This window comes from Chlorocebus sabaeus, chromosome 12, assembly GCF_047675955.1.
Source record: "Chlorocebus sabaeus isolate Y175 chromosome 12, mChlSab1.0.hap1, whole genome shotgun sequence".
NCBI lineage: Eukaryota > Metazoa > Chordata > Mammalia > Primates > Cercopithecidae > Chlorocebus > Chlorocebus sabaeus.
In genome coordinates this window covers 84,259,773-84,279,502 of record NC_132915.1, presented here as the reverse complement: position 1 = coordinate 84,279,502, position 19,730 = coordinate 84,259,773, and the positions used below count along the sequence as shown (strand labels likewise).

The 19,730-nt window shown below is 48.6% G+C and overlaps 1 protein-coding gene and 1 long non-coding RNA gene across 5 annotated transcripts in view; one reads left to right on the top strand and one right to left on the bottom strand.

Annotated features, from left to right (window-relative positions):
* The window catches only part of COL27A1 (collagen type XXVII alpha 1 chain), a 158,039-nt gene that overhangs the window by 4,854 nt on the left and 133,455 nt on the right, over positions 1–19,730 (bottom strand). For 3 of the 4 annotated variants that reach the window (XM_007968312.3, XM_037984064.2, XM_007968314.3), the window contains 16 exons: positions 19,666–19,719; positions 19,455–19,508; positions 19,129–19,182; positions 18,281–18,334; positions 18,063–18,170; positions 17,487–17,594; positions 16,211–16,318; positions 7,545–7,598; positions 6,982–7,044; positions 6,613–6,666; positions 6,419–6,454; positions 6,276–6,293; positions 6,021–6,056; positions 5,622–5,648; positions 3,052–3,117; positions 1,017–1,185 (listed from right to left, as the gene is read on the bottom strand). In XM_007968312.3, the coding sequence (XP_007966503.3) occupies positions 1,017–1,185; positions 3,052–3,117; positions 5,622–5,648; positions 6,021–6,056; positions 6,276–6,293; positions 6,419–6,454; positions 6,613–6,666; positions 6,982–7,044; positions 7,545–7,598; positions 16,211–16,318; positions 17,487–17,594; positions 18,063–18,170; positions 18,281–18,334; positions 19,129–19,182; positions 19,455–19,508; positions 19,666–19,719 (1,063 nt within the window). Of the gene's footprint in view, positions 1–1,016; positions 1,186–3,051; positions 3,118–5,621; positions 5,649–6,020; positions 6,057–6,275; positions 6,294–6,418; positions 6,455–6,612; positions 6,667–6,981; positions 7,045–7,544; positions 7,599–16,210; positions 16,319–17,486; positions 17,595–18,062; positions 18,171–18,280; positions 18,335–19,128; positions 19,253–19,454; positions 19,509–19,665; positions 19,720–19,730 lie in introns of those variants that run through there. The other variant, XR_005235389.2, reaches the window with a different exon arrangement.
* LOC140712980 (uncharacterized) lies at positions 4–16,997 on the top strand. The gene is made up of 3 exons (XR_012094864.1): positions 4–98; positions 15,866–15,999; positions 16,672–16,997. It is a non-coding gene; the product is annotated as an uncharacterized lncRNA (long non-coding RNA).

Below are 19,730 nucleotides of genomic sequence, written 5' to 3'. Positions count from 1 at the left end.
CAGGCAGTGTGGGATGGAGGTGATGTACGTATCTGGGGATGAGCCCAGACCTTGGTTCTGCAGATGGACCCTGCATCTTGTGACCTGCTGAGCCCCAGGTGAGCAAGAAGTCAGGGTGGGTGGGCAGAAAAGGGATTCCTCCAACCAAGAGATCGAAGGAAACCTTCTGGGCAGAGCTCAGAGCTGGCAGAGCCCCAAGAGGGGGGTCATAGGGCTAAGTACTTGCCTATATTGCTACTGGGAGGTATCCATTTTACAGAGGAAACAACTGACATTGAGAGAGGCTGGGCCACTTGCACAAGGGACTGGGGATCATCTAGTCGAATGGATTCTTCAGGCCTAGGGCTCCTCCTAGGGCCGGCCAGGGGAGGGTAGGAGTCAGGGCTCCCACCCCATCGGGCAGCGCTGCTGCTCACATATGGCTCCCCAGTGGCCTTCACAGGAAGCCAAAGGCTTTGCAGCTCAAGAGTGGAACAACCGGCCATCTAGACCCAGCCGCTTGTACAGAGGAGGTAAGGGCGGCCATGGCTTGCCCCAGCTCACAGACCCAGTTTGAGGCAGGACTGACATTGGAACTCAGGTCTGTCTGGCTCAGCTTGTCCTTCATAGCACATCAGCTCACACATGAGAGAGGAGAGTCCTCATGCTCAGAAAGGGGGAAAATCCTGGCTCGCCCAGGAGCCTGTGACAGGATGGGCCCCGGGGGTGAGGACTCTTGCAGCCTCGGGCTTTTTCTGCTAGAGCTCTTGTCTCTTTGCACTGAAATGGTCATTCCCAGCATGTGGATCTGGGGGCTCTGGAAGGGTGGGACCACTCCTCTGTATTCCCCCCACCCCAGGAAGCACAAAGTTTGGTATATTGTGAGGCTCTGTGACTGTTGAGTGAATAAATGACTGCCAGTGTGTCTGTCTCGCGGAGGACAAAAACTCAGCCAGAATGAGGCGGAAATCAAATACTCCACCTGCCCGAGCTCCCCGACGCCAGGTGCTCCCACCCCCGGCAGGAAGCTTTCTCACCATCCACCATCTTCTGCTCACAGTCCATGAGGTCCCTGCAGACCCGGGCGGGGTTCTCTTTGGTGCCCAGGGGCGTCTTAATGCTCTGGATGAGGTTGCTGAGGTAGTGTAAGGTTTTAAAGATCTCTCCTCCCTGGTCAAGCACCAGCCGATCCGGATAGCTGTAACCCTGTCATGAGGAGAGGGTGACCACTGGGACCTTAGGGTCCTGGTCCAGCCTGGGGTCCAAGCCTCCACAGCCCCAGGTTCTCATGACCTGGGAGATATCTCGGTTCCACGGTCATGGCTAGAGCAGGGGTTGGGCTTCTCTCTATTTTGCAGTTAAGAAAATGGGCCAGGGACAAAGTGCAGGAGGAGGGGCTATCACGATGGCTCAGAGGCTTGAAAAGAGCTCAGGGTCAGACCATGTTCTCTGATACGGGACAGGCAGAGCCCTGTGAATAAGGCAGGCGAGGGTGCATGGAACACTCAGCAGCGGCCCCCAATCTCTATCTGCAAAGCGACCCCCAATCTCTATCTGTGGAGGAAGGTGAGGTGCTGGGGGCAGCTTACTTGGGGGGCACACAGCCCCCACTGGGCTCCCCTAGGGTGGGAGCCAGGGTCTCTGTGAGGCACCAGGAGACGGGACTGGGGCCAGCAGGCACAAGCGCTGGGAGGACTTCAGCTCAGAGAAGGAGCAGTTCTCCACTAGGGGGCAGGAGTGGACAACAGATGCTAAAGAGCCGGCTATTCAGGGTTACCCTGGCCAGAATTCTCCCTTAAGCCTCAGCTTCCAGAGCTACAAATCAGAGCTAAATAAACCCTTCTTCCACTGGGGGTGGCAGAGGTCACGTGTGTGTGTGCATGTGTGTGCACACATGTGTGGACGTGTGTCAGAAACCAGCAGCCGCTCACCCAATCCATTTCTTCTGCCTGGACAGACGACATCTCCAGCCTTATTTGTACTCTAGCCAACGGGATGGAAGTGGAGCGATGCCAGCCCCATAGAGGTCTGGCCCAGAGACCCTCCTGCACAATTCTCTACACTCTTTTTCCCTGGTGGTGCCTCCCCCTGGTGTGGAGTGACCTTGGGGGCCATGAGTGGGAGAGGAAGCGGGCAGAGCCCCTGGCAGGTAGCCGAGGTCTCTCATCAACACGCCAATTAACTTTTATGTGCATGAGAAATAGCCTCTATTCTACCGCCAATGCAGAGTGGGTAGGAGATGCTTGATAAATGGAGCCCCTTTCCTTCATCTTGTTAAGGATGTTGCAGGTCAGCGCTCTCCTGTGCGGCATCACTGGCCTCTAGAGATGGAAGGAAATGCTTCCCTTCTCCAGCCGCACTGGATCCTGGGCATCCCCCTCTCCACAGGAAAGAGTGGACCTCCCCAGATAGATGGTAAGGGGCTCATCCACGCTGTCCTCCACCCTAGACTGTGAACCCTCTGAAAGTCAAGGCTGTGACTGGCCATCCATCTGTCTCAGCATCCAGCACAAGGAACAAACAGAAATGTTCGTAGGCGGTCTGAGCTGGGGGCAAGTTCCCCATCATGTGGAGAAGGCAAGGCCGCAAAGGGGGCTCCAGACCAAGGCTGGACTAGAGGACATAGGAGTCCCTTCTCAGTCTGGAGTCTTGGAGCTGAGCTGACCACAGGCCAGGGTCTTAGCAGAGCCCCATGGGCTAACCATGAGCTTCTTGATCCTGAAGAAACGTGGGGGTGAGCCCTGGCAAGCTGCTGTGGACTGTGGGCAAGATTCTCTGCCTGACTCCAGCCAGCAAGAACTCGGAGACTCTGAGAGGCCTCCGGGGAAAGCTCAAGGGCTCAGGGCCTCTTTCTGGCCTTGCTCTGCCTGCACTGGCCATGGGACCTTGGACTCACTGCCCACTCTGAGCCTCAGTACCAACCCCCATTTGTGGATGTGAGATGCCACAAAGACCAGGACTCTGAAATGCTCCATGCAGGCCACGTGGAGGGCACTGACCACACATGGGGCCATTATCTATTTCTGTTTCTCCCAGGAAGGGATCCCATGTGGGGAGAGCCCCTGGAGATACCTCTGGTCTGAGTGCTCCACTGGTGTCCATCCACGTCTGGAAAGCTACCCCAAGATCATCTTGTTGCTGGGCAGGGAAAAGACAGGGTATGCATTGTGGCCCCCCAGGGTTCTCCACACCCATCAGGTGGGAGCCCCAGGGCCACATTCCCTGCAGGATCTTAGCCAAGTCATATGTCCTCTTCAGAACTCTCGGTCTTTCCTCTCTTTGCAGATAGTCAAAGCTGACCCTGCCATTCCCTTTCCCCACATACTAACAGCTCCCCATTGCTCTCAAGATTAAGTTCAAACTCCTCAACATGGTTATAAGACCCAGTTTGAACACTGTGGCCTTGAGCCATGTATGTCTCTTTCCTCTCCCTCATACGTGCTCTGGCACCAGCCGCACTACAGTACTTCTAAGTTCCTAAATACCATGCTCCATCTGGCCATGGGACATTTGCACATGCTGTTCTCATTGCCTGGAGGACTTCTCCCTCCCTTCAATGCACCATCTGGCTATCTCCTCTACCAGTGGTTCTCAAGGAGAGGCCATGATGCCCCCCCAGGGGATATTTGGCAATATCTGGAGACAGTTTGGTTGTTCAAGCTGGGGGAGGGGGTACTACTTGCATCTCATGGTTAGAGTCCAGGAATTCTGCTAAACATCCTCCAGGACAGTCACTCACAGCAAAGAATTATGCAAATGTCAGTTGCACTGTCTCAGAAAACCTGCCCTAGACTCATCCTACAGATGTCAGTTGTGATGGGAAGCCTCTCCCGAAGCTTCTGACTCCAGGCTAAGAAGAGGGAGGCCCCCTTTCTCTATGCCCCCGTCCCCATGTTTCTCCTTTGGCTCGCACTATAATGGTCTAATATAACTTTGCACCCCCAATTGGCCCTACCACCGGGCTTGGCAGAGACATAGCTGTGGTCTTGCCATGAAAACAGCAAAAGCCCAGGCCTGGCGTCCAGAACCGGGGACTCTGGAGCTACTCCTCAGGGTCACATCCCAGACCTGACACTTACTAACTGCGTAATCTGGGGAAAGCTACTTAACTCCCTTCCTCAGTTCTTTCATCTTGAAAATGGACCTGATAATAAAACTCCCTCACAAGAACTGCTGAAAGGGACACATGAGTGAATACATGAAAAGCACCTGTAACCCGGGCGCGGTGGCTCTTGCCTGTAATCCCAGCACTTTGGGAGGCCGAGGTGGGCAGATGGCTTGAGGTTAGGAGTTCAAGACCAACCTGGCCAACATGGTGAAACCCCGTCTCTACCAAAATACAAAAATTAGCTGGGCGTGGTGGTGCTTGCCTATAATCCCAGCTGTAGGAGAGGTTGAGGCAGGCGAATTGCTTGAACCCGGGAGGAGGAGGTTGCAGTGAGACGAGATCATGCCACTGCACTCCCGCCTGGGTGACACATCAAGACTGCGTCTCAAAAAAGAAAAAGCACTTCTAATGGTGTCTGGCATTGAGCAAGCACTCAATCAGTATTAGTACTGATTATTCAAAAAAAAAAAAAAAATGCAAACTCCTCTAATTTTCTGTTTTTCCTGGATCTTTTCACTTTCCTTTCCTTGCCTTTCTTACTGATGAGAAGGACAAGGGAAGGCTGCAGAGGAGAGGCCAGGGCTGTCACTCTGTCTTTCAGGACGGTGCAGAGGGAGGGGCAGTGAGAGCAGGCATGAGAAGAGCAGAGCTTCTGACTGACACATGGCTCAAGGGCTCCTGGCCCATTCAGTCTTTCTTCGAGGCCATGCCCTGGGACGCTCTCAGGGCCTGATGGTAATAGTCGTCTAGCTACCGTGCAATAGTAAAATGTGGATGGACTTGTCACAGGGCTTGGGAGGTGTCATGCTCTCAGGCAGTGCCACAGTGGCCACCAGGGAGGAACGCAGGGGCCCCCATCCGCCCCCTGGCCCAACTCTCTTTGTTTTTTGTTTTTTTGTTTTTTGTTTCTTTTTGAGATGGAGTTTTGGTCTGTTGCCCAGGCTGGAGTGCAGTGGCTCGATCTTGAGTCACTACAGCCTCCTCCTCCTCCTGGGTCCAAGCGATTCTCCTGCTTCAGCCTCTCCTGTAGCTGGGATTACAGGTGCCACCCACCATGCCTGACTAATTATGTATTTTTAGTAGAGATGGGGTTTCACCATGTTGGCCAGGCTGATCTCGAACTCCTGACCTCAGGTGATCTGCTTGCCTCGGCCTCCCAAAGTGCTGGGATTACAGGCATGAGGCACCATGCCTGGCCCCAACTCTCTTCGGATTCACAATCTGGGATGTACGCACCCTTGCAATCAGCCTACGTGTACGGAGTACACAGGTAGGGCCACGAACCCAGTGGCTGGAGCATCTTCCCAGATTCAGTCAGGGGCATGTCAAAAACTTAGGTTTCCTGCCTCCTGGCCCAGGGCTCTTTCTGTTGCTTCCAGGTCCAAGTCTCCAGTATGAAGTGACAAAAGGACCCGGGCATCCCTAGACCCAGCTTAGGGCTCTAGCCACCAGGGCCAGAGAGGGCCAGCGACCTCTTCCCCCGAACCCCTCAGGCCTTACCCCAACTAGGCAAAAGAGAATGTTTCCAACTTACCAATTGGATAGGACCCCCTGGAGGACCCTGCAAAAGAAGACAGCGGGTCAGTCAAATGACAGGGACAGTGTGCTGCAATCTGGAAGTGTGTCAGGAGACCGGGGAGGCCATCAAAGCATGCAGGACCTGCCAAGCTGGCCTCTGCTCCTCCAGAGGCCTGGTGGGCCCCACTGGGCTGGTCTATGCTTTTCTGGAGGCCTGGCCCCTAGGCGTTACCCCACATAGGCAAAAGTGAATGTTTGGGGGATGTCCTATACTCTCCTAGGAGTCTGTGGGCTACAAGAAGCATGTGAACCCTGTGAGGTTCAGGGTCAAGGCTTAGTCTGCTGGTGAAGCCTTGAGTCTCCTTCAAAGGAACACCCCAGGAGTCCAAGATGCACCCAGCACTCAGTTACCTACCGGGGGGCCGGGCCGCCCTCTGGGGCCGGGAGGACCCTGGGGGAACAAGAGAAGAGGAGTGAGCCCTGGTCCACAGGGTCTTCATCTCTCCCCATCCCAGTCCCTCCTCAAGCAGACCTGGGACCCTGGGACAATGGTTCCTCTGGCACAGACGGGATGACGGAGGTCCGGAGGGAGAGAATGTGCCACCGGGAGGAGAACGCAGGCTGCCCACCCTGTGCCCTGCCCCACAGCCCTCATGCCCAGCCCACTCACCCTCGGACCTTGCAATCCCTGGAGGGAGACAGAAGCAGGGGAGAGAGTTAGGGAACGTGGCTGAGCCATGGCCCCACCCCGGTAGCCCACCCCTCCCCCACCCCTGCAGTGCTGCGCCCCTCAGCCCCAGCCCATCCACTTACCCAGTCCCCACGGCTGCCTTTGTCACCCTTCGGACCCTGCAACAAACCACGGCCCAGTGAGACAGGGCCCAGAGGGGAAGCCCCATTTCCAGATGGGGAAACTGAAGCTCAGACTGGCACTGAGTCACACAGTCAATCTGGAGCCAGGAAGGCAAGGGGACCTAGGAGGCTTCCTGCCCAACCCCTGCACATACCGGGAGTCCCGAAGGTCCCAGGATTCCGAGCGGCCCGATGATGCCTTCCTTTCCCTAAAGGAGACAGAAAGGCTCATGTGTCCTTGTTCCAGGGCCTGGGGAACAGACACTGGGAAGCGTGTGGAGAGCTGCCTGAGCATTGCAAGGGAGTGGAAGGGAGACCAGGCCATGCATCTCCTGAGCCCCTCCTGTATGCCTAAGGGTGGGCTTCAAGAGTGGAAGGAGGGAAGGATGGGGGCCAAGCTGGCGGGAATGGCAGGAGTGAAGGTGGGAACCAAGCCTGTGGGCAGAGAGGACTCAAGAATCGAGGAGGATGAAGATTGGGCCTAGAACAATCATCTCTGCTGCGACAGCAGCGAGGGGACTCACCATCAAACCAGGTGGCCCCCGAGGACCCTGGATGCCTTTGAAACCGATGTCTCCAGGGGGGCCCTGTGGGAAGCGGAGAAAGGGCTGTCTGTACTTGGCAGCCGCTGGGTAAAGGGCTCCCACAGCTCCCTCACTCCTAGGGTCTGCCAACCTCTGCCCTCCCTGTCAAGAGAGGCCTTACGTGAAAGGCCCCAGAAGGAGTAAGAAACACCTACAATTATTCAGCAGGTACCAGCAGTGTACTGGCTCAGTGCTGTGTGGCATATGCCTCTGGTCTTTATTTTTGCAAGTCTTCTACTGTCATTGCTCCCATTTTACAGATGAGGAAACCAAGGCTTAGAGAGACTAAGTGACTTGCACAAGGCACAGAGCAGGTAATCGTGTAACTGGGCTTGGAACTTAGATCTGCTGGACTACTGGGGGATGAGGGTGTTCGTGCCTGATTCTGGTTGTGTCCCAGCCAATGTTTTCAGTGCTCCATAAATACTTGTTGAATGAATAAATGAATGAATGGGGTGGATGGATAGGACCCCACAGGAACAGTGAGCAGTGGGAGTCCGTACCTTAGGTCCGAAGAGACCTGCCATTCCTGGGAAGCCCATCTCGCCAGAGTCGCCCTGCGGGGAGAACAGGAAGTGATGGAGCAAGTGAGGTCATGGCGAGCGTGTCCCGCCAGCCACCCAGGGCCTCAGGGCCTGCCTTTTCCCTCCCAGCCTCTCCAGGGATATTGGTGACTCCTCTGTGAAGCAATCAAGTGAGTGTGAATAGCCCACAGAATAGCTGCCAGTCCACCTGTGCTCCGAGGGGAGCCTGTGATCTCCGTCAGATGAGAAAGCAGAGCCCAGCTCAGGGGTTCCACAGGGGAGGCTCTGCCATGCTCAGGAGCTCCTGTCCCAGGTCTTCAAGGGACAGAATAACAGGACCCACAGCCTCCTCCCACGGCCCTGAAAAGCTCTGTTAAGGAAGGATCCCCTAAAAATAACCCAGTTTGCTGAGGGCCTGTTATGTGCTGGATGTTTTGCCTGTACCGCCACAGTTCCATGCTCCCACATCAACCCAGGGACACACCATATCCCCTGTTCACAGATGAGGAAACAGGCTCAGAGAGGGCAGGAACTTGCTGAAAGTCACACAGACACCATGTTGTGGACTGCGCTAGATTCAAATCCAGTGTGAACAATTTCAGGAACCTTTGGCCTCCTCTCCTGACCTCTGCTCCCAATCTTGCAAAGGGTTAAGAGAGCAATTGGCAAGGGGGGATGCTGGGGCCTGAGCCAAGAAGGGAGGGCTGGGGCCCCCTGGGGACAGAGGAGCCTGTCATTATTGCACATTCTTGGGACTTGGCCTTCAAGCTCATGAGCAGAAAGCCATCAGTTAGAACCTCCTAGCCTTATATTATAAGATCAAGAGCAAGTCACCTCCCTTTACTGAGCCTCAGTTTCCTCATCTGTAAAATAGGATACTATGTCATCTCCCTCCCAAAGGGGCTGGAAGGATGCAATGAGACCAGGCAGGTCAAGACTCAGTGCTGAAGGAGGTAGGCTGAGGGGTCAGGCTTCGAGAGGGTCCCATTTAATCTAAATTCTACCTGTTCATTTTTAAAAGATAATAGCTTTATTGAGCTATTGGTGGTTCTCTTGGTGGTTTTGATTTGTCTTATAAATGCTTATTGGACATTTGTGTATCTCCTTTGGGAAAAAATGTCTACTTGAATACTTTGTCCATTGTAAATTCGGATTGTCTTTTTATTCTTGAGTTTAAGGGTTCTTTATATATTAGAGATACATGTTCCTTATCAGATATATGATTTGTAAATACTTTCTCCCCTACTGTGAGTTTTTTCACTTTCTTGATGGTGCCTTTTGAAGCACAAAGGTTTTTGATTTTGATGAAATCCCATCTATGTACTTTGCTTTTGTTGCTTGTGTTTTTGGTGTCATAGCTAAGAAACTATTACCTAATACAAGTTTATAAAAATGTGTTTTTATGTTTTCTAATAGTTGTACAGTTTTAGCCTTTACATTGGTCTAATTCATTTTTAGTTAATTTTTGCCTGTGGTGTGAAGCAGAGGTCCAACTTACTTTTTTGGTATGTGATAGGTGACTGTGTGATTGTCTCAGCACTGTTTACTGAAAAAAAATTCTTTTCCCATTCAATTGCCCTAGTACTCTTGTTGAAAACAATGGACATAAATGTGAGGTTTTATTCCTGTCTTGATTACTATACTTTTGTAATAAGTTTTGAAACTGGGAAGTGTGAGTTGTCCAACTTTGATCTTCTTTAAAGATCAAAATTTGGGTATTCTGGGCCACTTGCATTTCCATATGAATTTTAGGATAAATTTGTCAGATTTTGTGAAAAAGTCAGCTTGGATTTTGATAGGGATTATATTTAATCTGTAGGTCCGTTTGTGGTAAGTACAGCCATCTTAACCATACTAGGTCTTCTGATCTATGAATATGGGATGTCTTTGCATTTATTTGGGTTTTCCTTTATTTCATCAACATTTTGAATTTTTCAGTGAACATGTCTTGCACTTCTTTTTTTTTTTTAAGATGGGGTCTTGAACTGTTGCCCAGGCTGGACTTGAACTCCTAGGCTCAAGAGATTCTCCCATCTCAGCCTCCTGAGTAGCTGGGACTATAGGCACATGCCACCATGCTCAGCTTCTTTCACTTCTTTTGTTAGATTTATTCCTATTTCATTCTCTTTGATGCCATTATAAATGGAAATGTTTTCTTAATTTCATTTTTGAATTGTTCGTTGCTAGTGTATAGAAATATAATTGATGTTTGTATGTTATATATAGAAACAATATTTTTTGTGTATTGATCTTATATCCTGCAAACTTTGGTTTATTAGTTCTAATCATTTTGTTCAGTACAATGTTGAATAGAAGTGGTAACAGTGGACATCCTTGGCTTGTTCCTGGTCTTGGGGGAAGTGTTCAGTCCTCTACCATTAAATATGATGATATCTGTGGGATTTTCATAGATATTCTTCATCAGGTTAAGGATGCTCCCTCCTGTTCCTAGATTGTTGTGTGTGTTTTTTTAATCATGAAAGGGTGTTGGATTTTGTCAAATGCTTTTTCTGCATCTATTGAGATGACTGTATAATATTTGTCCTTTATTTTATTAATAGTGTATTACATTGATTTCCAACAGTTGAACCAGCTTGGCATTTCTAGGATAAATCTCACTTTGTCATGGTGTAGAATCCTTTAGGCATATTGCTGAATTTGGTTTTCTTAGTATTTTATTAAGGATTTTTGTATCTGTATTCATAAGGCATATTTGTCTGTTGATTTCTTTCTTGTGACACCTTTTTCTGGTTGGGGTATTAGGATAATACCAGTTTCACAGAACCAGTTGTGAGATGTCCTAACTGTTCATTTTTGCACTCTGATGGCTGTCTCCTATACACTCATCAGGTGCAAAGAAGGGGTAATTTTAAAAACAGTCTTACTAAAGTGAAACTGAAGATGATAACTGTACTATTTAAATTGTATAATCTGATTTGTTTTGACATTCTGTATACACGCTTATAATTGTCAGAGCCAAGACAATAACATCCCATAGCCCCAAAGTTTCCTCACACCCTTTTATAATCTTTCTTTCCTGCCTACCCTCCATCTCCAAGAACCACTGATCTATTTTCTTTCCATGCAGATTAGTTTGCATTTTCTATAATTTTATATCAATGAAACCACACTGTCTATACTATTTTTTATCTGAGGTCTTTCGCTCAGCCTAATTATTCTGAGAATCATCTATGTTGTTGCATATATTAATAGTTGATCCATTTACTGATGAATTGTATTTCATTGTATAAATATACCACACTTTTATCTATTCACCTGCTGATACACATTTGAGGTTTTTTCCAGTTTGGGGCTATTATAAATAACATTGCTAAGCCCCTTCAAGTATACTCTTTGTGTGGCCGAATGTCCTTATTTATGTAGGGTAAATATATATGAGTGGAATGATTGGATTACACATTAGGGATATGCTTAACTTTCAAAGAAGCGGCCCAACTGATTCCATAGTGATTGTACCACTTTAAATTCCCATTATCAGAGTGTGAAAGTTTCGGTTGCTCCATGTCTTTGCCAACACTTGGTATGGTTAGTCTTTTAAAACTCTTCACTGTTCTAATAGGTGTGCTGTAGCACCTTATTGCAGTTTGAATGAGCATTTGTCTAATGACTAACAATATTAATCTTTTTCTCATGTGCTTATTTGCTATCAGTATACTTTTTTTGAAGTGTCTATTCAAATCTGCCCATTTTTAAAAATTGGGCTGCTTATTTTTATTATTGAGTTTTGAGAGTTCTTTATAGGTTCTGGATACAAATCCTTAATCAGATATATGATTCAGAAATATTTTCTCCCAGTATGTGACTTGTCTTTTCATTCTTTTAATAGTGTCCTTTGAAAAGCAAAAGTTTTAAATGTTGTTGAAGTCTGATTTATCACATTTTCTTTTATGGATCATGTTTTTGGTATCATATCTAAGAAATCTTTGTTTTATCAAGTTCTTGAAGATGTCCTTCTATGTTCTAGAAGTGTTTTAATTTTCAGTTTTACATTTGGATGTATGATCCAGGTTGAGTTAATTTTTGTACATGTTATGAGGCATCACTTGTCTGGCACCATTTGTTAGGAAAGACTATTTTGTACTTGCTGAATCATCTTTGCACTTTTGTTAAAAATCAGTTGTCCAGGCCGGGCGTGGTGGCTGATGCCTGTAATCCTAGCACTTTGGGAGGCCGAGGTGGGTGGATCACCTGAGGTTGGAAATTCGAGACCAGCCTGACTAACATAGAGAAACTCTGTTTCTACTAAAAATACAAAATTAGCTGGGCATGGTGGTGCATGCCTGTAATCCCAGCTACTTGGGAGGCTGAAGCAGGAGAATCGCTTGAACCCAGGAGGCGAAGGTTGCAGTGAGCCAAGATCGTGCCATCGCACTCCAGCTTGGGCAACAAGAGTGAAACTCCATCTCAAAAAACAAAGCAAAACAAAACAGTTGTTCATATATGTATGGTATATGTCTGGGCCTTTTATTCTGTTCCTTTGATCTATTAGTTCATTTATGGCAACACCACAGTTTCGTGATGACTGCAGATTTGTAATGAGTCTTGAAATCAAGTGCCATTAGTCCGCCAACTTTGCTCTTCTTTTTCAATGTTGTTTCAGTTATTCTAGGTCCTTTATATTTCATATGTATATTAGGATCAGCTTGTCATTTTCTACATGAAAACCTGATAAGCTTTAGATTGGAATTGTGTTGAATCTATACACCAATTTGAACAAATGTGATATCTTAATATTGAGTCTTTTTACATATGCCCACAGTATATATCTCCATTTATTTAAGTCTCCCTCAATTTCTCTTGCCAGTGTTCTATAGTTCTCAGTGTACATATGTTGCACATCTAATGTCAGATGTATCTCTAAGTATTTCATGTTTTTATGCTATTATAAATAGTATTGCTTTTTAGATTTCCATTTCTTATCATTTGTTGCTAGTGTACAGAAATGTAATTCATTTGTGCACATTGATTAGTGTATAGAAATGCAATTCATTTATACATATTGCTTAGTTTATACAATCACAATTCATTTGTGCATATTGATCAGGTGTCCTGTGATTTTGTTAAACTCACTTATTCTAGTAGCTTTGTTGTAGATGCCAATGGTTATTCTACATAGACAATCATTTCTTCTACAAATGAAGCATTTTAACTCTTTCTTTTTGATATGAATGCCTCTTATTTGTTTTTCTTGCCTTATTGCACTGGCAAGAATTGCCAGTACAATGTTGAAAAGAAGTGGTAAGGACAGATATCCTTGACTTGTTTCTGCTCTGCTCCTTGGAAAAAAGCATTCAGTCAAGCACTATCAAGTATGATGTTGACTAGGTTTTTCATGGATGTCCTTTATCAAGTTGAGGAACTTCTATACCTAGTCTATTGAGAGTTTTTATCAGAAGTGGAGTTAGATTTTTGTCAAATGCATTTCCTGCAACTGCTGAGATGATCAAATGGGTTTTCTTTTTGAATTTGTTAATTTGGTGAATTATATTGATTTATTTTCAAATGTTATACTATCCTTGTGTTTCTAAGATAAACCCCACTTGGTCTTGATGTATTATCCTTATATATTCTTAGGTTCATCTAATTAAAATTTTATTGAGAACTGTGGTAGCTATATGTATGAGGCATATTGGTCTATTGTTTCCTTTTCTTGTAATGTCTTTGTCTGGCTTTGACATCAGGGTATTATCAGCCTCAAGGAAAGAGTTGGGAATTATTTTTCTCCTCTTCAATGTTCTGGAATAGTTATGTAGAATTGGTATTATTTTTTTTTCTTTCTTTTTTTTTTTTTTTTTTTTTTTTGAGATAGAGTCTCTCCCTGTCACCGAGGCTGGAGTGCAATGGAGCGATCTTGGCTCACTGCAACCTCTACCTCCCAGGTTCAAGTGATTCTCCTGCCTCAGCCTCCTGAGTACTGGGATTACAGGTGTGCACCACCACACCCAGCTAATTTTTTTTTTCATATTGTTAGTAGAGACAGGGTTTCACCATATTGGTCAGGCTGGTCTCGAACTGCTGACCTCGTGATCCGCCCACCTCAGCCTCCCAAAGTGCTGGGATTACAGGTGTGAGCCACCGCACCCGGCCGTTATTATTTCTTTTGTAAATGTTTAGTAGCATCTACCAGTGAAGGCATCTGGGCCCAGAGTTTTCTTTGTGGGAAGCTCTAACCACAAATTCAATTTCTTTAATAGATATAAGGCAATTTAGGTTATCAGTCTCTTCTTGAGTGACCTTTGGTAGTTTTGTCTTTCTTTTTTTTTTTTTTTTGAGACGGAGTCTTGCTCTGTCCCCCAGGCTGGAGTGCAGTGGCGCGATCTCGGCTCACTGCAAGCTCCGCCTCCTGGGTTTATGCCATTCTCCTGCCTCAGCCTCCTGAGTAGCTGGGACTACAGGCGCCCGCCACCTCGCCCAGCTAGTTTTTTGTATTTTTAGTAGAGACGGGGTTTCACCGTGTTAGCCAGGATGGTCTCGATCTCCTGACCTTGTGATCCGCCCGCCTTGGCCTCCCAAAGTGCTGGGATTACAGGCTTGAGCCACCGCACCCGGCTGGTAGTTTTGTCTTTCAAGGAATTTGTCCATTCCATCTAAGTCTTTTTTTTTTTTTTTTTTTTTTTTTTTGAGACGGGGTCTTGCTCTGTTGCCCAGGCTGGAGTGCAATAGCGTGATCTCAGCTCACTGCAAGCACTGCCTCCAGGGTTCAAGCGATTCTCCTGCCTCAGCCTCCCAAGTAGCTGGGACTACAGGCACCTGCCACCACGCCCAGCTAATTTTTATATTTTTAACAGAGACGGGGTTTCACCATGTTGGCCAGGATGGTCTCGATCTTTTGACCTCGTGATCCGCCCACCTTGGCCTCCCAAAGTGCTGAGATTACAGGCATGAGCGACTGCACCGGGCCCATTTCATCCAAGTCTTTAAATTTATTGGCATAAAGTTGTTTATAATATTCCTTTATTATCCTTTAAATTTCTGTCATATCTGTAGTGACATTGCTCCCCTATCCCTGATCTGATATTAGTAACTTCTGTATTCTCGTTCTCTCTCTCTTTTTTTTTTTTTAGTTTCCTGATTAGTCTGGCAAGAGGTTTATCAGTTGTACAGATCTCAAAAAGCTAACTTTTGATTTTCCTTTTTTTTTTTTTTTTGGTTTATTTTTGATCTTCATTATTTCCTTCCTTCTGATTACTTTGTTTTAAATTTGCCTTCTCCAGCCCCAACCCTCAGTTTCTTAAGATGGAATCTGAGACCATTTATTTGAGACCTTTCTTCTTTTCTAACACAGAAGTTATTACTATAAAGATCTCCCTATATATCAACAGTATTTCGCCAATTTTTACATGCTGTTTTTTACTTTCATTCAATTCAAAATACTCACTTCCCTTTTGATTTTTTCTTTGACCCATGGGTCATTTAGACATTTGTTACTTAGTTTCCAAATATTTGGAGATTTTTCAGATCTCTCTGTTACTGATTTATAATTTAATTTCATTATGGGAAGAGAACATTCTTTGTGTGATTTGAATCCTTTTAAATTTTTAAAGAATGTATTGATAAAATATTTATACTATTAAGTAAATTATTTAATATTTATATTGTTTATATTACTAAAATATTTTATTAATAAAATTTATTGATTGATTTTAAGGTTCAAAATAGTGTCTGTCTTGGTAAATGTTCTGAATGAACTTACAACGAATGTGCATCTTGCTGATATTGGATGTGATGTTCTATAAATGTCAATTAGGTCACGCTGATTGATAATACAGTTCAAGACATCCTTACTGATCTTCTATTTGCTTCTGTTCTACCCATTAGGAGAGAAATATATTGAAATCCTTGAGTATAATTGTGATTTTGTCTATTTCTCCTCGTAGCTTTATCAGTCTTTGCCTGACTGTTTTGAAGATCTATTGTTAGGTGCATAAACATTTATGATTCTTATGCAATCTTGATAAGCTGGCTTCTTTGTCATTATGAAAAGACCCTCTTTATGACTGTTAGTAGTCTTTGCTCTGAAGTCCGTTTCATCTGATATCAAAATAGCTACTGCAGCTGTTTGGGATGAATGTTAGCACAGTAGGTCTTTTTCTACATCTATCTTTAACCTACTTGTATCTTTATATTTGAAGTGGATTTCTTGTAGCAGTAGATGTAGTTGGGTCTTGCTTTTTCATCCACTCTGACAATCTCAGCTTTAACTGGGGTATTGAAATGGCTTGCTATGTGTTTTCTATTTGCCCTGTTTATTCTCTGTTCATTCTTCCTTCTTTTTCTAGGCGGGGTGAGCTGAATGTAGCCTCTGGGACGGGGATGAAGGCAGCGAGGCACAGAATGAGCACTGGACTGAGAGTCAGCAGAGCCCACCTTCTGGTTGTGATCACCCTCTCCTCATTCTGAAGGGACCACTCAGGTCTCTTTCCTCAGCCTCCCCCACCACCTGGTTGAGGGGTGGCAGAATGGTACCTGGTACTCAGATTTCATCCCTTGTCACAGAGCAAGGAGGTGGCATCTGGGTCAGCGTGTTAGTGTGTGTGTGTGAGTGTGCATGTGTTTGTACATGTTGGTGGATGTGAGTGTGTGCATGCTTGTGTGGGCATGTGTATTCTCTGGGGTTCACTCACCGGCTGGCCTTTGGACCCAGGCTCCCCCTGGTTTCCAGGGAGCCCCGTTCTGCCCTCTGTCCCTCGTTTGCCAGGGGGACCCAGCTGTCCGGGTAACCCACTCTCACCCTTAAAGAAACACACAAAAAATCACCAAAGTGGGAAGGGGTTCTAAGGGAGGAGGCGGTGGAGGGGGACTAGGGCAGCCAGAACAGTGATTCCACAGGGTACCCGAGATTGCAGAATGCTGGGGCAACAAATGGAGGCCTGGTGGAGTGGGGGTGACAAGACTTTCACCTCCCAAAGAGGAAGGTCTCTGTCTCTCCCCTCGCATTCTGGGCCCTGCCTTCCCAGCTCCTCTCCTGCAATTCCTCTCCTCCTTATTGCTTTTCCCCAACAGCATGCAGTTCCCTCCTCCAAACCTCAGCTCACATCCCTAGAATGCCTCCTCCCCATTTATTTATTTATTTTTATTTTTTCAGACAGAGTCTCGCTCTCCCACCCAACCTGGAGTGCAGTGGTGGGATTTCAATTCACTGCAACCTCCACCTCCCCAGTTCAAGCGGTTCTCCTGCCTCACCCTCCTGAGTAGATGGGACTACAGGCACCCGCCACCAGGCCCGGCTAATTTTTGTATTTTTAGTAGAGACGGGGTTTCCCCATGTTGGCCGGGCTGGTCTCGAACTCCTGATCTCAAGTGATCCACCCGCCTCAGCCTCCAAAGTGTTGGGATTACAGGCGTGAGCCACTTCGTAGCCACCTTTTCCCCTTCTATTCTCATTCAAATCTTCCCTGGGTCAAGGCCATCGCTCCCTCTGCCTCCTGTGTCTCAGAGGGTTCCAACCTTTCCTCAATTAAACCTCGAGCCCAGGAAGGGCAAGAACCACATCTGAGTCATTCATCTACATCTCCACTTCAGAGTCCAGCCCTTGGCTCCAACGGATTCATGGCGGCCTCCTCCTCCCACGCTGCACTGGGAAGCTTTCTAAGGATGCCTTGGGGATCCCGGCTGCAAGCAACATCTGTTGTTCCACAAATGTCCACGAGAGGGCGCCCGTGGACAACTCAAAAACCAGTTAACGGTTTCAAGGCCCTGGTACGGGCGGTATTTATAGTTCCCCCAATGAACTATCAGTCTAGTTCAAGCTTGGGGCAGGACCCCCAAGAAAGGTCAACAATATGGACTCCATTTTCACACAGGCCCTGGGACATGGGTGCCCAAAGGATCGGAACCACTAAAGTCTGCATCAAGGCAGGAAGGGCAGAGGGTGGGTAAGTGGATTAAGAGGTATCTGACCTTGAATCCTGGGGGTCCCTGTGCTCCAGGTAAGCCGGCCACACCTGGATTTCCTCTCTTCCCAGCAGGGCCCATGGGGCCAGGGTCCCCATCGTCTCCCTGCTCCCCCTGTTAAGAAAGCAGGCAGAGGAGGGTCTCTTGTGTTTCATGAAATAGCCAAGGAAGCAGATGGCTCAACGCCTGGGTGAACCCTGGGTGTAGCTGGAGGAAGGGGTCACACTCCAGGATGTAGGTCAGACGGCCTGTGTGTGATGTGGCTGGACCAGGAGGAGCTGAGGATCGTGAGTGGGGAAGGGCGGGATTCTGAGTGAGGAAGGAGCGGGATAGGAACCCTATCCACCAGGCAGGGGAGGAAAGGACGGTCTTTCTGGGTGCTGACATCCAGGAGACAGTCAGAAGGTCCACACTCCCAGGTGCCAGGGGATGAGACGGTTGCCCACCCCAGGGAAACTCCTAGATAGTTGGTCCTGCCCATCCAAGTTTCTAAACGGGCTCCTCTGGCCCATGGCCTGGGGAAGTTCCCCCACACCTGGTCCCGAATGGAGCCACCATCTGTTAACACTAAGCCCCACTCACCTGCTGTCCCACTTGCCCGTCCCTGCCAGGAAGCCCATCTGGTCCAGCGATGCCCTCGAGGCCCTGTCTCCCCACCACGCCCCGGGGCCCTGGCAGCCCCTGCAGGCCCTGGGGGGTACATAAAAAGCTGGTGAGGGCATTTGGCGGGGGAAGGGGGAGAGGGTGGGTGTGGGGGCAGGCAGGGAGGCTGGCTGGAAATAGCAGCTGTAGTCACTCACCTGGACCCCCCTCCGGCCTGGGGCCCCCGCCTTGCCTTGCTTTCCCTTTGGTCCCTGAAAAATCAAGGGCCACATGATGGAGGCTGCCTGGTAGAGGTATGGGACGCTAGGGGCTCTGGAAGGAGGGACTGAGAGGATTGTGGGCCTCTGGGTGAACACCTGATGCCAAAGATGTGCCCAAGTACTCTGGCCTGGAAGCCTGGGGCCAGGGCTGGCCTTGAAACCTCCCGGGGCTGTCACTGAGCCTGCTCTGGGCCCTGGTGTCCCCTCATTGGCACTGGCAATTTCCTGGGAGGAGCCAGAGGCCACGGCTCCACCGGATCCTTTAGAGACTGGGTATCATTGAGGCGTGCAGGTGAGGGGGTGCACCCGGGGGAGGGAAACAGCATTAAGAGGGCACTGGCCCAGCCTGGGGTCTGGGGGAAGGCAGGGGCCCTAGGGTAGAGGCAGGAAGTGGCTCCTCCTCAAAGCACCCTGTCTCTGCCTCCTCTTCCTCCAGACCCCCTCAATTGACTTCTCCCAGTTTTATCTCTACAGTATGGTGTGGGGGAGAGAGAGGCCAGCTTTGGCTTTTGACTGCCCTGGGTTCAAGTCACTCTGGTTGGCCTCAGGCAGGTGGCTCCCCTTCTGGAGCCCCGGTGAAATGGTGCTAATCGTCCCTTCTCGTTCAGGCTATTTGAAGGGAGATGGGGTCATAGCCAGAAGCAGCCTGCTGGGCTCCTGGTAGGATGCTCCCCCTGCCCTGCCTCGCAGCCTTTGCAGCCTGCGTTTGGTTCACTGTGTGACTGTGGGTCAGGCTTCCCTCTTCCCGGGACTCAGTCTCCCCGCTGAACCCCCGGCCTTCTTACCTCTGCGCCTTTTGATCCTTTGGGTCCCGGCCACCCCCGGGGTCCCGGATGCCCCTGCAAACCAAGGTGAGATGACGCAAGGCAGCCCCAGGATTCTCTCCCGGGGAGGGTGGCCAGTCTCCGCCTGGAGGGGGAGGGGTGGGGAGGGGTTTGGGGGTGCAGGTTCTGGGGGTATCCCCAGGGTCAGGGCAGGAGAAACAGAAATGGCTGCCCCAGACCCTCCTGCAGGGAGGGTCCCTTTAAGCTTTAAAGGGTCCAGTTATTTCATTCCCACTGCCCCCCCACTCAGGGCGGGAGGCAGGGATGGGACAGGAGGCACCACTCACGGGTTGGCCCTGCTGGCCTGGCTTTCCACGGAGGCCTGGCACACCCTCCTGTCCCTGGAAGCCAAAGAGAGATAGGTGAGGGGGCCCATCCTGCAGGGGGCTGGGAGGCAGCACAGAAGCCTGGGAAGTTCTTGTTCTTTCTAGACGTGTGTCATCCCCCATCTCCCTGACATGCCTGATCCTGCCAGCAGGTAGGAGCTCTGATACTTACAGGGTACCCAGGGTCCCCCGGTTCCCCGCGGTCTCCTCGATCACCCACAGGACCCTGAATGACAA